Source organism: Lepus europaeus, chromosome 23, assembly GCF_033115175.1.
Source record: "Lepus europaeus isolate LE1 chromosome 23, mLepTim1.pri, whole genome shotgun sequence".
Classification (NCBI taxonomy): domain Eukaryota; kingdom Metazoa; phylum Chordata; class Mammalia; order Lagomorpha; family Leporidae; genus Lepus; species Lepus europaeus.
Window position 1 is genome coordinate 23,627,908 of NC_084849.1, and position 18,663 is coordinate 23,646,570.

At 63.2% G+C, this 18,663-nt stretch overlaps 1 protein-coding gene across 1 annotated transcript; it reads right to left on the reverse strand.

Annotated features, from left to right (window-relative positions):
- Positions 1-589: 589 nt before the first annotated feature.
- Positions 590-15,991, reverse strand: PES1 (pescadillo ribosomal biogenesis factor 1). The gene is made up of 15 exons (XM_062182415.1): positions 15,901-15,991; positions 11,233-11,312; positions 10,393-10,546; positions 9,409-9,518; positions 6,061-6,232; positions 5,865-5,954; positions 4,006-4,122; positions 3,857-3,931; positions 3,681-3,770; positions 3,442-3,572; positions 3,121-3,246; positions 2,831-3,015; positions 2,368-2,549; positions 2,106-2,267; positions 590-1,018 (listed from the first exon to the last, which is right to left on the reverse strand). The coding sequence occupies exons 1-15, from the start codon at positions 15,922-15,924 to the stop codon at positions 935-937; spliced, it is 1,782 nt and encodes a 593-aa protein (XP_062038399.1). The 5' UTR covers positions 15,925-15,991; the 3' UTR covers positions 590-934.
- Positions 15,992-18,663: the final 2,672 nt, after the last annotated feature.

Consider the following 18,663-nt stretch of genomic DNA (forward strand, 5'->3'; position numbering starts at 1 on the left):
CGGTGCCAGGATGCAGGTCCCCCCTGCTCTTGGCAACACTCAGCTACCCAGGGGACCCCTGGGGAGGCTGCCCTGGGAGGGGTCGCAGCTCCGGCCTTGGCTCTGTTGTGATGCACTGAATCACCGTGAGAGCGAGAGGCACGAGCTGGGCTATGGGCAAGACCCCCCCCCCCCCCCGCCCCAGCAGCTCTGCTCAGGTCCACCAGGGAGAGCCGGGGAAGCCCCTCCTCTCGGGCCCCACAGACCCCTGAGGTGTGGCTTTTCTGGCTTTAGCAGCACACGATGGAAACTCTGCTGGGTGTTCCCTGGGCGCCCACCACACCGGACGACCGCACTCCGGAGCCTGCGTACGGATCTTGTGAACCCGATACACCCTTGAGGAGCCTCGGGATTTACCTGTGACTCACCAGGGAGCAGCTGTGCAGGGGCAAGGGCGCACTGGCCTAGGATGTGAACCAAGGCCCGGCCCCCTGCCCGGCCCGCACCCGCAGCCCTGCGCCCACCTTGCTCAACAGCCAGGGCCAGCCCAGCCCGCAGCACGGGGCACGAACGGTCCCTCCCCCGGCCAGCAAGGCTCATGTACACAGGCTCCAGGTGGCTGCGCCAGACAGCCATTTAATAACAGATGCTCCCCTGCCCTCCGCCCCATCACAGCACCCTGAGAATCAGGGGTCCAAACGAGCAAGAGGGGAGGGAAGCCAGCGAGGAGCGGAGCAGGGGATGGGCTGGCGGGGCCCTGGCCCTGCGTCCTCTTCTCGGCCTGGCCACAGGCAGGAACTCCAGGGGAGGCCGGTGCTGCCCGTGGGCCCGGCCAGGCAGCGCGAGGGTGCCAGGGCCGGCCGGGGGAGGGGGCATGAGAACAAGCGCCTCTGCTCCATCACCAAGCTCAGGTCCTGGGCCTGCCTCCGCCCTGTGCCGTGCGGGGCCGCGGCACTCACACCGGCCTTGCCTTCTTGGCCTTCCTCTCTGACCGCAGCGCCTCGTCGTGGGCTCTCCGCTTCTGCGCCAGCTTGTTGGCCTGTGAGGAGGAGGGAGGGCCGGCATCAGCTGCGGTGGCCGCGGCTGGCAGAGTGGAGCTGCTACCAGGTGGAGCTCCCAGGTAAACGCCACAGGGATCGGGGCCGCTGCTGCCTCTCGCCGTAGGGGAGGAGCTGGCCCTGGTCTTTACCGCTCTTTATTATTTTACGGTCCTGAGGATCTCGAGCTGAGAATCCCAGGTTCCCGGAGCTGGCGGGAGCCCTGGCAACCCGTCCACTCGGGAAGGCTGGGCGCCGTCCTAACCTGCCCCAGACGCCGAAGACCCCTCGGGCAACGGGCAATGTCGAGCTCAAAACCACAGCAGCGCCTGCGCCTCAGTGCAGCCTGCAACGCCCCCATGGGGGGGTGGGTGTGGGGACAGGCCTCAGGGGAGTCTTCTAGGCACGGCTGACAGTGGCCTTGTGGGCCGGGGCCGGCCAGTTCTGACTGCCGTGGTAGGACTCCCAGATTCTGGCCACGGAAGTGGTCTGCACCAGGCTATTTATCTGCGGTGCCCCTCAGACACGCGCTAGCATTCCGGCACCACGTCACTGGGCTCACTGGGCCACTGGGCTCACTGGGCGGCGCCTTCACACCACCTGCTTTGTTTTTCATTTAAATGAGCGCTTGCAGGGGGTGGGCGTGTGGCCGGGTGGTTGAGAGGAAACGCACAGCCCGCGTCCAGTGCCTGGGGTCGAGCCTTGGCCCTGCTGCTTGCCGCTAAAGCACACTCTGGCAGACGGCAGGCAGCGGTTCCAGCAGCTGGATCCTGGCCACCCGGCGGAGACCCAGATCGGAAGCTGAGCTCCCCGCGTGAGCCTGGCCTAGCAAATCTGTCTCTCCCTCCTGCCTTTCGAAGAAAATAAAAGCAAATGAAATTTATCCATGAACCTACGTGGTTTTGTACAAAACAACACAAGGAGAATCTTGATGGAAGCCTGTCACAGCCCCGGAGGCTGCCGGGACGGCAGTCGGGGCAGGAAGGAGACAGCCGAGATCTCGGGGTGACCTCAGGAAAGGCTGGGAGAGCCCGGCCTGCCCCCACGGCCGGGCGGCCTCCGGGCTCACGTGGACGGCGGCGCACTCACCTCGCGGATCTTGCGCCTCTTGCCAAACATGATCTTGTTGTACAGGTACTTCTCCCGCTTCCTCATCATCATGATGGCCAGGCGCTTGGCCTCGCTCTCCTCCTCCTGGGCCAGCCGCTGCTTGTCCTCCAGCTTCAGGGTGCCCGCCGTCACCCTGGGCTTCTGGGGACACAGCACGGTGGCCTGGCTCAGGGCCCTGGCTCCGCCCCTCGGGGCCGTGGGGCTGTTCCCAGGCTGCGCCCCCAGGCCATCTGCTCCATACCTTCCCTTCCATCCTCTGCTCCTCCAGGGCTGCCAGTCGGGCCTCTCCCTCCTCCTCCGAACCAGCCTCCCCGTCTTCCTCCTCGCCTCCATCTTCTCCCTCCTCTTCACCCCCACCTTCGGCGTCTTCCTCCTCCTCTTCCTCCTCCTCCTCCTCCTCCTCCTCCGACTCTTTCACATCTCCTACAGACAGCCAGTGACTGGTGGCGCCGCAGACGCTGCTCTTCCCTAGCGGGGCAAGCATGGGCCCCAGGACCAGCCCGTCCGCCCCGCCACTGTGAGCCCCGGGCCCGAGCTGCCACTGTCACTGAGACAAACAGTGACACTCGGGACCCCTCCGCTCTGTCACTCCACGCGGCACGGAACACATGTTCCCCTCCCCCGGGCCATGCTCCCCAGTGGGTTCACAGGCCTCTGGAGCCAGCCACCTCTGAGGCCCACCCCGCCCCGCCCCTCCTGCGCACCTGGCTCCTCCCCCCGCTGCAGGGCCAGCAGCTTCAGCTTCTCGGGTGGGACGTAGTCGCCTTCCTTCTCGGACACGAAGGGTGAGAGGTGCGGGGGCAGCTGCACCCCGGGGAAGTACTCTGCCACGGGGAGCAGGAGCCGGGCGTTCACGCAGTCAAACACCCACTGGGGCTGCACGTAGCTCCTGGCGCAGAGCGGCGGGGGCAGAGGTCACGGGGCGTGGGGGCAGCCCAGGGGCTTCCAAGGAACATCTCCACACCCAGAACCCAACAGGGCCGTGGGAGCCTACCTGCCGATGACGGGCGTCTGCTGCCCAGGCCGGTCGACGATCTGGTGGGTGATGTGTGGGTCTGTGACGTCATAGGTGGCTCCAATGCACAAAGACTTGTCCCAGGACACATCCCCCCCAAAACTCCTACAGGCAGAGATCCCAGGAGGGCACCCAGGCATGAGGTGCCTGTCCTGGCCCCCCGCCCACACACTCACGCTCTCGGGATGCGGCCCCTCCTCCCATCCCCAGAACCTGCCCACCCTCTGCCCTGAGCTGGAAATGGGGCCCCAGCCAGAGGACAGCCAAGGCGGCGCTGCTGGGCGGTGCTCGGGCCCCCACCTGATGACGAAGGCCAAGGCCTCGCGGGGCACCTCGCGGCTCAGGAAGAACTTGAGGCCCTCAAACAGCTTCTTGTGCTTCTCCTGCGCCTCCAGCTCCTTCCTGCGGTCCTGCTCCTGGGCCGCCACCTCCTGCAGGGCGAGGGGCCAGGCCTTGCACCACCCCCGGAGGGGACCATGACCCCTCCCCGGCTCCCTTCTAGCCCCAGCCCCCAGCCCCTCAGCCAGCACAGTGCTCACCCCATCGGCCGGAAACTCATCCACCTCGACCTCCTCTTCCATGGCAGGTACCACCACGCGGGCCAGGCTGGCGCTGAGGGCCGCCAGCTTCTGCGAGAGAGCAGGTGGGGGTCGTGAGTGGGGGGCCAGCTGGGAAGGGTAGCAGCCGTGCCCCGAGACTGCCCACCGCCTCTCACCTCCATCGAGCTCTCCGAGTCCAGAGCGTAGGCGTCCTCGCTGACCTTCCTGTCTGTGTGGGCCTGACCCTCGAGCTGGGAGGCAGGGGAGGGTCAGTGGGAAGAGTGTGACCCCTGCCCTTGGGGAGAAGGGGCCGGGCAGGTGCTACCTTGGGCGGGTACTGGAGGTTGAGCGACTGGTAGAGGCGGAAGTTGACAAAGCCCAGCAGGGTGGTGTAGAACTCGGTGAAGGTGGCCATGACCCTGTAGTCCACGTCTGTTGGGTGCTGGGGGGCACAAGAGGAGCATCAGCAATGGGCCCAGGAACAGGGGCTGTGCGGCACGACCCTGCCTGGGGCACCCTGAGCACAGCCAGGCTCTAGGTCAGAGGCCCACGGAGACACTGATGACCCCGCGCCGTGCAGGGGGAGCCGGCAGTGAGAAAAGGCCCGTGGGTGGCCGACCCCGCCCTCTGCTGCCCCAGTGGTCCCCACAACCTTCCAAGCCCCAGTTTGACTTCTGTCCTTAGGGCGATTGCTTTCCCTAAATCTGGTGTTGGTTGGCGCTCACGCCTTCTCCATCACCCACCCCACGACACAAGTTTCACGTGTGCTCCGGGAGTGGCCCGTGCAAGCTGGGAGCACAGCCCTCCCCAGACCCAGCTGGCCTGGCCCCGCCCCAGGGGAGCTCATGGGAAAGAGCAGGCAGGGAAGTGACTCGCTGGGATCAAGCCCCAGAGCCCCCTCATGAGCTGCCAACCCCCAAGCAGGGCACAGGGCAGAGGGGACAGCAAGACAGCACAGATCTGAGACAGGAGCCAAGCACCTCCATTTGGCAAGGCACCCTAGCGCCCTCTGAGCCCAGGGAGGCCAACCCCACGCCTGCACCCAGAGCTCGGAGGAGTCCCCGGGAAGTGTCACCATGCGTGGCTGCGCCCACGACCTAGGTGCTTCCCCTCCTTGCTGTCCGGCCCCTTGTGCTGTGGGCCTGGCAGGTGCACCTGAGCACGGAGCAGCCTGGGTCCCACGGCCGGGGGCCCAACACTGTTCACGGGAGAGGGCGCGCCGAGGTCTCTGCTGAAAGGAAGCAGTGCCCGTGTGTGGCCCGGCCGGCTCCCTGCCCCCAGGGCAGCTGTGTGGAGGCTGGCCCGCCGGGGCCCTATTCACCCCCGCGATAACACAAAGAGACACAGAGAGAGCAGTGCGAGCAGCCCGGGGGTGGACATCAGACAGGAAGGCAGGAGGAGAGAGGAAGAGGCGACAGCCACAGGCTTTGATGACCCACGTGTGCACCAGGGAAGGGGAGCGGCAGCTGCTGAGGGCCCAGGCCCACCTGGGACCCCCGTGGTGAGGGCGGGCCCAGGCCTGGCACCCCCAGCAGCCTGCATCCAGGACAGCAGCCAGGGACGCGGACCCCTGCTGGACCGGGAGCAAGCCCGCTCCTCGGCCAGGACGGGAGCACCTGCTCGCCACAGGAGACACCAGGTCCCGCCCCAGGAACAAGCAGCAAGGTGGGCCAAACACAGGCCTCCAGGAGCAGGCGGCAAGGCCGGCCGAGGTCCCCGGGGACCAGCAGCTAGGAATGGGCCCACACGAGGAGCCCTGCCCACCTCGCCAGGAGGAAGCAGCGTTGCATGCTGGGTGTTCCCTGCTCCTCAACCCCGCCCTGCCCATTCCCTCCCCCACCGCCGCCCCGATGAGGCAAACACAGTGTGGACACACTGGGCTCTGCCCCGAGCCAGGTGCTGGCTCTGTCCTTGCTGTCCAGCCAGCAGCCCAGCGGCCAAGCACTGGCCTTTGGGGACTTTTCCCCAAGTCCTCTCGATGAGGTCTACAAGGCAGAAGCACCTGGTTCACCGTGGCACAGAGGCCAAGGAACATGGCCAGGGTCACCAGCTGAGGGGGCTGGAGCGGGGCCAGTCTGGGGCTCCCGAAAGTCCCCTCTGCTCAGAAGCTAGCACACAGCAAGCCCCTATGCCACTTATCCCCCTGGGACCAACACAAGCTCCTCCCACCCAGGGCAAACTCACGTCGTGGGAGAAGGTGTAGGGCGTGATCCACACGATGGGCTGGCCCAGCACCTCAGCCTGGTAGTAAATGCCTTTGATGGACAGGAAGACCTGGAGCCGGGGAGACGGACGGAGCGGGGTGAGGACCCCGGGCGGCAGGGCAGGGCAGGGCCAGGGCAGGGCCAGGGTGGGCCGTGGCCGGGTGCTTCCAGCTCACCTTGCGCAGGGCGCGGGCGGCGATGACGTAGTGCAGGAACTCCACGGTGAGCCGGCGGCAGAGCTGAATGGTCTGCACGTGGCACTTGCCCGTCCGCGGGAACGTGGAGAAGAGGAAGCACATGGACAAGGCGTCGTCCAGGTCCCGCAGAGCGTCGATGAACGTGGGGTACCTGCGGGCCACAGGGCAGCCCCCGCGGGCTCACTCAGCCTGCACTCCGGGGGTCCCCACCACCCCGGAGGCGCCATGCCCCGAGCCAGGTCTCGCCACTGCCACCACCTGACCTGGAGGTCCCAGCTTCCAACAGCAGAGCTGGGCAGAGCCCTGGGGGAGCCACCCAGCCAGGACGTGCACGCTGGGCCCTGAGGACAGAGTCCTTACGAGACCCCTGCTCCCCACAGACCCAGCCCTGCCCACATGCATATGCTGTGGGGAAGGCAGGCGGACTGAGGTGGGGCTCAGGAAATGGACCAGGAGGTCCCAGGTGGGGAACACACGGAACAAAGGCACCCAAACAAGCTGAGGCGGGGTGGGCTCCCGGCCTGGCCACAGGCTGCCTTCCTTCCCCCATCACCCAGACCTGTCCAGCTGGCAGGGCCAATTGGAGCTAAAGTGCTGCACCTGGGGCTGGGCCATGAGGCGTCACAGCAAGACCACGTAGCAAAAGAGGAAGCCGGGGCGGCGCTGCGGCATGGTGGGTGAAGCTCCTGCCTGCAGCGCCCGCATCCCATATGGTGCTGGTTCCAGATCCAGCTCTCTGCTATGGCCTGGGAAAGCGGAAGATGGCCCTAGTGCTTAGGCCTCTGCACCCATGTGGGGGACCCGGAAGAAGCTCCAGGCTCCTGGCTTCAGACTGGTCCAGCTCTGGCTGTTACAGCCATTTGGGCAGTGAACCAGAGGATGGAAGACCTCTCTCTCTCTCTCTCTCTCTCTCTCTCTCTCTCTCTCTGCCTCTGCCTGTCGCCCTGCCTTTCAAACAAATAAAATAAATCTTAAAAAAAAGAGGAAGCTAGTGAGAGTGGGGAATCTGATACTACACAGCTGCCCTGTTCAGGGACAAAGGCACCAATCCTGGGGAAGACACTGAACCACAGATACGACACCTGGATCCCACTGTATTCTCAACCGTGACCCTAACCCCCTGCGGGGTTACTGGGTGTCAGCTGGCCCCAGCTCCATCCAAAAAAGACATCACTGGACCAGATTGCTGGTTTAATTCTGAGGCTTTGGGGGCAGAATTAGGGCACAGCAGGTTAAGCCACTGGGTGTGACGCCAGCATCCCATACGAGCAGTGGTTCAACTCCCAGCTGCTCCACTTCTGACCCAGCTCCCTGTTAATGCGCCTGGGAAAGCAGCAGAAGACGGCCCAAGTGTTTGAGCCCCTGCCACACATGTGGGAGACCTGGATGGAATTCTAGGCTCCTGGCTTTGGCCTGGTCCAGTCCTAGCCATTGCAGCCACCTGGGGAACCAGCAGATGGACGATCCCTCTCTGTCTCTCCCTTTCATTCTCTGTAACTCTGCCTTTCCAATAAATAAACAACAACAACAAAAAGACGACTCTAGAAGCCACAGGACCAGGTGTTGTTCTTTTAGCCCAGAAGGCAATGAGCCAGCAATGGCCTGCCAGGTCTCACACACAGGCCAAGAGAGAACGTGCCAGCCCCTCTCATAAGGGTTCTGGGTATGGGGGCAGGAACCTCACCTGGCTACCCGGTGCCTTGCAGATTCCCAACGCTCCACCTGGCCGACAAACCCAACAACTGAGGCACTTTCTAGGAACAGCACTGGCCATGCTGGGGCACCTGAGTTTCTTTAAGCTCTGGCTCTGGCTGAGGTGACGGGGTAGCAGTGGGGTGTGCCCGAGTCCAGGCCCTGGCTTTTTCCACCGGTCTCACACGACAGCTGTGTGCTGGGCAGGACAGGAACTCTCGTGGTTTCCTTATCAGAGCTGGGGCGAGCAGATGCACTAACGTCCGGGTCAGGGCTCCTCCCGTGACAGCCCGCGGTCAGCCATAGCACAGCAGAGCCCTCTCATCCTGGTGCTGCGTGTCCAGCCCCCAGGAGAGGACCAATGTTCACTGGGGCCCAGGTTTCTGAACCACCAGACACCTGGGTCGTCCTGTGCATTGTGTGGTGTTTGCTACATCCCTGGCCTCTGCCCACTCCACCCGAGATGTGAGAACAAAAGTGTCTCCAGGCATTGCCAAATGCCCCCCAAAGGGGAAAAAGTCACCCTTGGTTAAGAATTACTGATGTGGGGCCGGCGCTGTGGCGTAGTAGGCTAAGCCTCCACCTGTGGCACCAGCATCCCTTATGGGTGCCAGTTCAAGTCCCAGATGCTCCTCTTGCGATCCAGCTCTCTGCTATGGCCTGGGAAATCAATAGAAGATGGGCCATGTGCTTGGGTCCCTGCACCTGCATAGGAGACCTGGAAGAAGCTCCTGGCTCCTGCCTCCTGATTGGCTCAGCTCTGGCCACTGCAGCCATTTGAGGAGTGAACCAGCAGATGGAAGACCTCTCTCTCTCTCTTTCTCTGTCTCTGTAACTCTACCTCTCATGTAGATAAGTAAAATCTTAAAAAAACAAACAAACAAACAAAAAAAACCAAGTCACTGATGTGGCCAGTGAGTGCCGGCTGGGAAGGCCAGAGGCGTCCAGGTCTGACAGCCCACGTGCAGCTCCAGAGCTCCACCTCTCCTCGCACAGGGCCTTCGCACGTGCTGCTGGGAATGCGCTCCCCACAGCTGGCCCACAGTCTCCCTCTGCCAGGCCTGTAGATAGCACCCTCCCACCAGTTCTCACGCCGTCTACGTCCCTCATGGTGCTTGCAGCAACTTGCAACCACTCTATTGAGCTGTCAGGTCACTTTGGTGTGCCCCCTTCCAAAGCACGCAGGCTCTCCCAGCAAGGCCTTGGCCGGGCCGCCCGCCGTGCCCCGGCGCTGGCAGCCTGGTGTGCCCCGTCCCAGCAAGGCCTTGGCCGGGCCGCCCGCCGTGCCCCGGCGCTGGCAGCCTGGTGTGCCCCCTCCCAGCAAGGCCTTGGCCGGGCCGCCCGCCGTGCCCCGGCGCTGGCAGCCTGGTGTGCCCCCTCCCAGCAAGGCCTTGGCCGGGCCGCCCGCCGTGCCCCGGCGCTGGCAGCCTGGTGTGCCCCCTCCCAGCAAGGCCTTGGCCGGGCCGCCCGCCGTGCCCCGGCGCTGGCAGCCTGGTGTGCCCCCTCCCAGCAAGGCCTTGGCCGGGCCGCCCGCCGTGCCCCGGCGCTGGCAGCCTGGTGTGCCCCCTCCCAGCAAGGCCTTGGCCGGGCCGCCCGCCGTGCCCCGGCGCTGCAGCCTGGCGGCGAGGGGCTCACCGCTCCTTGACGATGTGGTCCAGCTTGTAGTTGGGCTTGTTGTCTTTCAGGCGCTCTACCGTGTTCCACTCGCTCTTCCCGTAGGCCTTCCGCAGCTTCCGGACAAACACCTGGACGCAGAAAGGGACCTCAAAAGCTGGTCTCCCATGGTGACGGCCACGGCAGGCGGGGGCTTCTCAGTGCATCCCGAGGCGGGCGCTGCCATCTGCCTGTGTGGCCAACCCCTGGTCCCAGTGTCCACAGACCAGCGCCCTCCATGGAGCACCACGCCCGGCCTATGCCAACGAGCAGAGCCAGGCCAGGGCAACCACCCACGGACGGGCTGACGCTGCAGGCTGACGGGGAGGCAGCCAGGGCACACCAGCCCCTCTGCCAGACCACCTGCCCCTGAGGTGGATCAGGGCTGGGAAGGCTGGCCTTGGCTCCCAGCTCTAGTCTGTCAGTGCGATGTGTGTGGCAGTCACCCAGAAAAACGCAGCTGGGGCCAGGCCCTCCAACCCACCCGACTTCTTCCCTCCAAGCACTTCTCGGCCTCCGTGCTCCTCTGCGGGGACTAGCCACAGCAGCTCCGGACAGCCGCCTCCCCGGCGGGCCCATGGAAGAGCAGAGGCAGCCTGTTCTCCTGTGCACCACCAGGTGGCGCTGCGCTCCCCCCATCCTGACCCCCACAGGGGCCTCACTGGCCATCAGGGCTCCGGCAGCCAGCCGCTCCTTCCCATTAGTCTGCCTTGAATGGCTGCTGCTTGCAATACTTAGGTTTCGGCTTTCCCCGTGGTATGGGACCAACAGTGATCTCCATTTGTGGAAGGAAAGCCTTGGTCCCCTGGGAGCAATCTCAATGGCAAACAACATGGCAGAAGGCCCCTGAGCGCTTCCCGGGTTCTACGCCCACCAAACCCAAACACTAAACAGCCCGCAATTCCCTGCCGAATCCCTGCGGCTCGTCCCGCTCAGTGCAGCTCCGCGCCCCGGGCCGGGCCTCACCTTGTACTCCCGGAACTTGTTGACAATGGGCTCGTGGAGGAGGAACTTGATGTCTTTGAGGAGGTAGAAGGTGCGCGCGGCCGTGGAGCCCTTGTTCACCTTCTTCTTGTGCTTGGGCTCGTGCGGATAGATGCCCTTCAGGATACAGAGCCGCCTGCAAGGCAGAAGCCACTCGTCCCACGGCACAGGTGCAGAGCCCTGCACTGCGGGCGACGGTGACAGGGACCAGGGGCCCAGCACCCCCCACCACCACGCACAGCAGGGCTCTGACGGCTCCAAGTGTGCCAGGACCAGGAGGGGGTGAGCAGGGCGGCGATGGGGTGAGAGGCAGGCAGCCCTCGCGGCTGGGGGAGGTGGGGCAGGTCTTGCGCAGAAATCAACATTTCCACCGTGCAGACGGTGGGAGAAGATCCCAAGAACAGGGAGAAAGGCCGTGTATGTGGAGAGAGCTGGGCACGTCTGAAGGAAAAGCAAGGGCCCGGCGGGGCTGCAGGAGCCGAGGACGGCCAAGGGGCTGTAGACAAGTCCGGATTTGACTCAATGAGAAGCGCGGACCCCTCGCTGCAGCATCGGGGGTCTCACGTAGCGAAGACTCAGTCCAACCTCGCTGGCCCCTCCCGAGGCCCCGGCTCCCTCCCTGCTTCCCCCAGACCACACCTGGCAAAGTGGGCTCCCCGGAGCCAGGCCAGGGAGACCGAGAAGGAACGCCCGCCTCCCAGACAGCCCGGCAGCTCCAGCTCGGGGAACACAGGCTGCGGCTGAGCCTCCGCGGTGCGGCCCCTCCCCGGGCTGCCTGGGCTGCCCAGGGTCCTCCGCTCCCCTCCCCTCCCCCCCCATCACCTGAAGTCAGCCAGGCTCAGCTGCAGCTTCTTCCGGGCTTTGTTCCGGGTGATGTAGTTGGTGGCGGAGCCTCGCTCATACTTGGGGAAGGAAAAACCGGCGCTCCATTAGTGACAGCGGCAGGGCAGGGTGAGCATCCAACTGGGCCCAGCAGGCCAGGGCTTCTGGGCCTGCCTGGCTGAGCTGCACGGTCCCTGCAGCTGGCAGTGTGGAGCACACAGACGTGCAAGCTGCTGGGGGCGGGGTCCCGGCTCCGCGTGTTGGCTGGGACAGTCAAGGGAGGCGGCCACCAATAGAACCCCCATCTGCTACGGGGGAAACAGGCTCAGTGAAATGACTGGCTCCAGCCACACAGCTTTCGTTAGAGCTGGGGCCAGGGTCTGAGCTCAGGTCTGAGTCCAGAGCTTGAGTGTAACCCGAAGCCGTGTTCCCCTGCCCCTCTTCATTTGAACTTCCGTACCACCACGGGGAGGGGGGACTTCAGGCTCTCCCCGAAGCCCCGGGAAGCGCTACCGCCAGGGACACACTGTTGACCTGCGTGGGGACACGGCCGCTCACGGCACATCACAGCGCAGTGTGAACACCTAAGAGGGCCTCTCGGGCAATCGCTGCTCCCTGGCGGGTGACCGACCCTGGCTGACAAGCCCAAGCCTCCCCCGACCCCATGGACGGTAAGAGGTCATCTACCACGCTCAAGGCAGTGAGCCAGGAGCCGCGAGGACGAGAAAGCCGGCACAGAGGCCCGGCCTCTACTGCTCCCGAGGAGCGCGTGGGCGCCGCCTCGCTCTCACCGTTCCGCGTCCCACGGCCCCGGCCCCGGCCCCACACAGCCTGCCGTGCTAAGCTCTGTTCTTTCTCAGTGTTGAGGGGGCCCGGCCAGGTCCAGATCGGCAGGGTCCAATCGGAACCTCCTGGAGGGGCTCCCACTCATGGATAGACAGGCAGGAAGCACAGCCGTCATCCATTCTGTTTTTGTTTACTTTTGAGGCAGAGAGGGAGAAGAGCAAACAGGGAGCTCCCATCTGCTGATGCATGAGAAACGCCAGGCCAAAGCCAGAGCCGGGAGCTCCACCCAGGGCTCCCACGGGGGTGGCAGGGACCCGATTATTTAAGCCACCACTCCTGCCTCCCTGGGTCTGCAGAAGCAAGCGGGCTGGAATCAGGAGCCGGACCCAGTAACTGAACCCAGGGACCCTGACGGGGGTGGGGTGGGTGCAGGCTCCTTACGTCTGCCCCTCCCTCACACACTAACAGTGCATCCGGGACACTAAGACCGCCTCAGACCGTTTCAGCAAGCTGGGTGTTCGGGCCGGTGCTGTGGCTCAGCGAGTGAAGCCGCTGCCTGCAATGCTGGTATCCCATTTGGGTGCCGGCCTGAGTTCCGGCTGCTCCACTTCAGATCCAGCTCCCTGCTAATGTGCCTGGGAAAGCAGTGGAAGATGGTCCACGTCCTTGGGCCCCTGCACCCACATGGGAGACCTGGAGGAAGCTCCTGGCTTAGGCCTGGCCCAGACCTGGTTGGCAGCCATTTGGGGAGTGAACCAGTGGACATGAGATCCACCTCTCTCTGCCCCTCTGCCTTCCACGTAAACACATATTTATGTTTATAGATTTTAAGTGAACACACACATACACGTATATGTATACAAAATACATTTTAAGGAACTGGAGCGGTGGGGCAGGCGTTCAGCTGGCGGCTATGATGCTGCAGCCCATACCGGAGCGCCTGGCGTCAATACTTGGTTCTGGCCCCTGAATCCAGGAGGCAGCGGCGATGGCTCCAGGAACTGGGCTCCTGCCCCCATGCACCTTCATCCTCACCCCACCCATCCCAGCCATCAGAATGACTCCCCACACAGCCAGGGCAGCTCCCGGGAAGCTCCATCTTACAGCATTTAGAATGAGATCGAAGCTCCTCACTGCGGCGCACGGGCCTGGCACGATCAACAGCCTCTGTCCAGCCCCAGCCTCGCCGCGTACCCCCCACCCCCCTTCCCTAGGTCTACCGGACCCCAGCCATCCTGGCGACCTCTCCCACCTGCTGGTCTCCCACCCCCACCCCCACCCCAGAACTGATGTGAGATGTTCTGATTTCAACGGAACAATTCTGCATCGAAGACACCCCCCGAGGCAACACCAACTAAAACGGGGATCCCTGTACAGTCTCCACCGGGGACCCCTGTACAGTCTCCACCGGGGATTCCTGTGCAGTCTCCACCGGGGACCCCTGTACAGTCTCCCCCGGGGACCCCTGTACAGTCTCCCCCGGGGATCCCTGTGCAGTCTCCACCGGGGACCCCTGGACAGTCTCCCCCGGGGACCCCTGGACAGTCTCCACCGGAGACCCCTGGACAGTCTCCACCGGGGATCCCTGTGCAGTCTCCACCGGGGACCCCTGTGCAGTCTCCCCCGGGGACCCCTGTACAGTCTCCCCCGGGGATCCCTGTACAGTCTCCACCGGGGACCCCTGGACAGTCTCCCCCGGGGATCCCTGGACAGTCTCCCCCGGGGATCCCTGGACAGTCTCCCCCGGGGATCCCTGGACAGTCTCCACCGGGGATCCCTGGACAGTCTCCACCGGGGATCCGTGGACAGTCTCCCCCGGGGATCCGTGGACAGTCTCCCCCGGGGATCCGTGGACAGTCTCCCCCGGGGATCCCTGGACAGTCTCCACCGGAGACCCCTGGACAGTCTCCACGGGGGACCCCTGGACAGTCTCCACGGGGGACCCCTGGACAGTCTCCACGGGGGACCCCTGGACAGTCTCCACGGGGGACCCCTGTCCAGTCTCCACCGGGGATCCGTTGACAGTCTCCACCGGGGATCCCTGTGCAGTCTCCACCGGGGATCCCTGTGCAGTCTCCACCGGGGATCCCTGGACAGTCTCCACCGGGGATCCCTGTGCAGTCTCCACCGGGGATCCCTGTGCAGTCTCCACCGGGGATCCGTGGACAGTCTCCACCGGAGATCCGTGGACAGTCTCCACCGGGGATCCGTGGACAGTCTCCACCGGGGACCCCTGGACAGTCTCCCCCGGGGATCCCTGGACAGTCTCCACCGGGGATCCCTGGACAGTCTCCACCGGGGATCCCTGTGCAGTCTCCACGGGGGACTCCTGGACAGTCTCCACTGGGGACCCCTGGACAGTCTCCACGGGGGACCCCTGGACAGTCTCCACCGGGGATCCGTGGACAGTCTCCACCGGGGATCCCTGTGCAGTCTCCACCGGGGATCCGTGGACAGTCTCCACCGGAGATCCGTGGACAGTCTCCACCGGGGATCCGTGGACAGTCTCCACCGGAGATCCCTGTCCAGTCTCCACCGGGGATCCGTGGACAGTCTCCCCCGGGGATCCCTGGACAGTCTCCACCGGGGATCCGTGGACAGTCTCCCCCGGGGATCCCTGGACAGTCTCCACCGGGGATCCCTGTGCAGTCTCCACCGGGGATCCCTGGACAGTCTCCACCGGGGATCCGTGGACAGTCTCCCCCGGGGATCCCTGGACAGTCTCCACCGGGGATCCGTGGACAGTCTCCCCCGGGGATCCCTGGACAGTCTCCACCGGGGATCCCTGTGCAGTCTCCACCGGGGATCCCTGGACAGTCTCCACCGGGGATCCCTGTGCAGTCTCCACCGGGGATCCCTGGACAGTCTCCCCCGGGGATCCCTGTGCAGTCTCCCCCGGGGACCCCTGGACAGTCTCCACCGGAGATCCGTGGACAGTCTCCACCGGGGATCCGTGGACAGTCTCCACCGGAGATCCCTGTCCAGTCTCCACCGGGGATCCGTGGACAGTCTCCCCCGGGGATCCCTGGACAGTCTCCACCGGGGATCCGTGGACAGTCTCCCCCGGGGATCCCTGGACAGTCTCCACCGGGGATCCCTGTGCAGTCTCCACCGGGGATCCCTGGACAGTCTCCACCGGGGATCCCTGTGCAGTCTCCACCGGGGATCCCTGGACAGTCTCCCCCGGGGATCCCTGTGCAGTCTCCCCCGGGGACCCCTGGACAGTCTCCACCGGGGATCCGTGGACAGTCTCCCCCGGGGACCCCTGGACAGTCTCCACAGGGGACCCCTGGACAGTCTCCCCCGGGGACCCCTGGACAGTCTCCACGGGGGATCCGTGGACAGTCTCCCCCGGGGACCCCTGGACAGTCTCCACGGGGGATCCGTGGACAGTCTCCACCGGGGATCCCGGAGTGCTTTCTCCACACCCCGTTTAGCAACCTGGGGTCGTTCCGTCTGGTTGCTGACTTTCGTGTCCGTCAACCCCTCTAGAACGCGAGCCCAGGGACGGCGCGGACCACATCTTGGCTGCTTTAGTCGCCATCCCCAATGCCCAGGGCAGGGCTTGGCTCAACAGAAAAAGGGAGCACGAATCCAGGTAGACTTTCTCAGTGAGCAGTTGTCCCACGCCACGGGCCAGTCTGCTTTTGGGGTGAGGCTGCGTTTGGTAAGCCCAACACTCCCCCACAGTCCTCACTGGACTTTATCGGGCCACCACTACCGTCCCCGCCCACCATCGGAGCCCTCCTCTCGGCTGTCTCCCGTCGCTTCCACCCGGCAATTTCCGGCCTCACAATGGCCCGAGGCCGGAAAAGGCGCCGACCCCAGACTCTGCTGCTCCCACGTCCCACCCTCTGGAACCCGAGCATCTTCCCCACTGACCTTCTTTTTCTCCAGGCCTCCCATGGCTCCACGTTGAGGGGCCTAGCAGCGCCGCGCGGATAGACAGCGCCACTTCCTTCCGCACGTGCGCTGCCCAGGACCCCTAGGGCCCCTCGCGCCGCCGGTCTGCGTGTGCTGCCCCACGAGGTGCCTGTTCAAGTCCAGGGGGAAATGAGGGATATTCCTCCTCGTAATTTACAGATAAACTCATAAAAAAGTCACCACGGCCGTCACTTTTAGGTCTTTCCCTCTTATCAGTGTGCTACGGAGATTTTAAACGTGTACACGAATGCGAATATTCAGGCACTTCTATAACTACCCTACTGACGAATGACTGACTGTGAGCCCCATCGCACGTTGGGAAGGAGGGACGGAAGACGTCCGAGTCTGCGCAGTGCGTTCTGGGATGCAGAGTGGAAACACTGCGCAGGGCATGGCGGGAGTTTGAGTTGTCGTGGTAACGGTTGCTAGGCGACGTCAGACCCCGGCCCGCGGAGAGACGCGGCGGTGGTGGGCGCCGCTTGAGGCGGCTATGATGGGTTGGCTGTGGCCTTGGGCTTCTGTTTGGCTTATTTGCTCTAAAGGGAGTAGAATAGAGAACAAGCAGATATTTTTAATTTTTTTTAATGTTTTCCTCCCTCGGTCCGTATTTTGGAGATGGCCTCTGAAGCTTGGATTTGATGCCCCCCTCAACACGGCCTGGCCCGGTCCCGGGCGTAGAACGCACCCCTTAGAGGTGTGGACACGGCGGTGAAGCCCTGGCGAGTGCTTGTTTTAAATAAAATTTTTTAAAAATTAAGTTATATTTCAATTCCATTTTCCCGTGAGGTTTTTGCAGTAACCCCTATAGGGAAGGCATTTACAAGGCAGGACGTGGGTTGTGGGCCCAGGCCACCCATTTGCTCAGTGCAGAAGGGCTTGTCACCAGGCAGGCGGGCTCCAGGCTGCTGCTGGACTCGGGCCACGGCACCCTGAGTGGTGGCCAGGCCCCGGCACCCAGCCCGTGGCCGCCACCTGCTGAGGCTTGGGTGCCTCCAGTCCGGTGCCAGGCCCATGCGAGTTCCGGGAAGGGACCGGGCTTTGAACCATCGGCAGCGTCCACGCCATCACAGTATCCGGGGCTCTGCAGACAGCACCCCTGGTTTACCCCAGGCCCTGGACGAGCCGCCCTCCCCGCACCTGACCCAGCTGTCTCCCTGGTTTGTACAATGAGGGCGCCACTAACTGCAGAGAGTATTGTTGCTTTCCGTATTTTAAAGTTGTTCTCATTTTTAAAAATCGGAGGTGGTGATATCGCTGCTCTGCAAGACAGCTGGACAGCTTCTTGCCAAGTCCCCTGTGGGCTTCTCCTGTGGGCACCCAGGAAGCGTGCTTCTGGGAGGCAGGGTGCTTCTAAAGGTGCAAAAAATCGTGAAATCCATGCTTAGTTTTTTCATAAGATACATTTCCCGTGAAGTGTTTTTTAAGATTTATTTTATTTATTTGAAAGACAGAGCTACAGAGAGAGGTAGAGACAGAGAGAGAGGTCTTCCATCTGCTGGTTCACACCCCAGTCGGCCGCAACGGCTGGAGCTGCGCCGATCCAAAGCCAGGAGCCAGGAGCTTCTTCCGGGTTTCCCACGTGGATGCAAGGACCCAAGGACTTGGGCCATCTTCTACTGCTTTCCCAGGCCATAGCAGAGAGCTGGATCGGAAGAGGAGCAGCCAGGATTAGAACTGGTGCCCATATGGGATGCCGGCGCTTCAGGCCAGGGCTTTAACCCACTGTGCCAACAGTGCCTGCCCCTCCCATAAAGTTTTTGAAGACCCCATCATAATGTGTGGATTTCAAAAATATTTTGCAGCAAAATGAACTTTTGGCTCCATTTCCCACCAGTGTTTTGAAGGGCCCTGGTATGTACCAATGGGCAGTATATACACAATATACTTCCTGTACCGAAGGTTTCTGGCAGCTTTATTCGCAATCGCCGGCGATTAGAAGCCACCAAGATGTCCGTCAGTGGAACCCATGGGTTAACACACGGTCGACATCCCACACTAACTCAGGAACTACCCTGATAAACAAGGACTCTACCCGGAGTCGTAGGAATTGCAGCTCAGGAGAGACAGATTCGCAGAGCTTGGGGCGGGCTCTGAAGAAGGCGGGGGAGGTGGGAGCTCCCGTGTGACTTACAACAAAGTGTTGGGGGTCTCTGGTGGGGTTGGGAACAGTGGCCGAGCAACAGGAGCCTTGCGGCCAACAGGAGACAAAGAAAAGGCTGTGTACCTTTGGTAAAAATATCCATAAAAGGAGAGTCTGATAACTTTTTTTAGAGATTTATTTTCTTTTATTTGAAAGAGAGAGACTATTCCATCCTGTTGTCCGCTCCCCGGGTGGTTGGAGTGGCCAGGGCTGGGTCAGGCAGAAGCCAGGAGCTTCATTTGAGTCTCTCATGTGGGTGCAGGGGCCCAACCATCTTCTGCTGCTTTTCCCAGGCCATTAGGAGGGAACTGGATAGGAAGTGGAGCAGCCGGGACTTGAACCAGCGCCCATATGGGATGCCATTGTCACAGGTGGTGGCTTCACCAGCTATGCCACTCCGCAGGGTGGCTGATAACCTCTTGGTATGCATCTTGTGTGTCTGGGCTCAATGTCGCTATCTGTTCTAGGTGGCTGCAATTCCAGGGTGAGCGTAACCAAAGCTCAGGCTCATGGACAGCAGCCGGAATTCTGTGTTAAGTCCTGTTTCCCGCTGGCCCCCTGGGTCCAGCTTATGCTTGCTT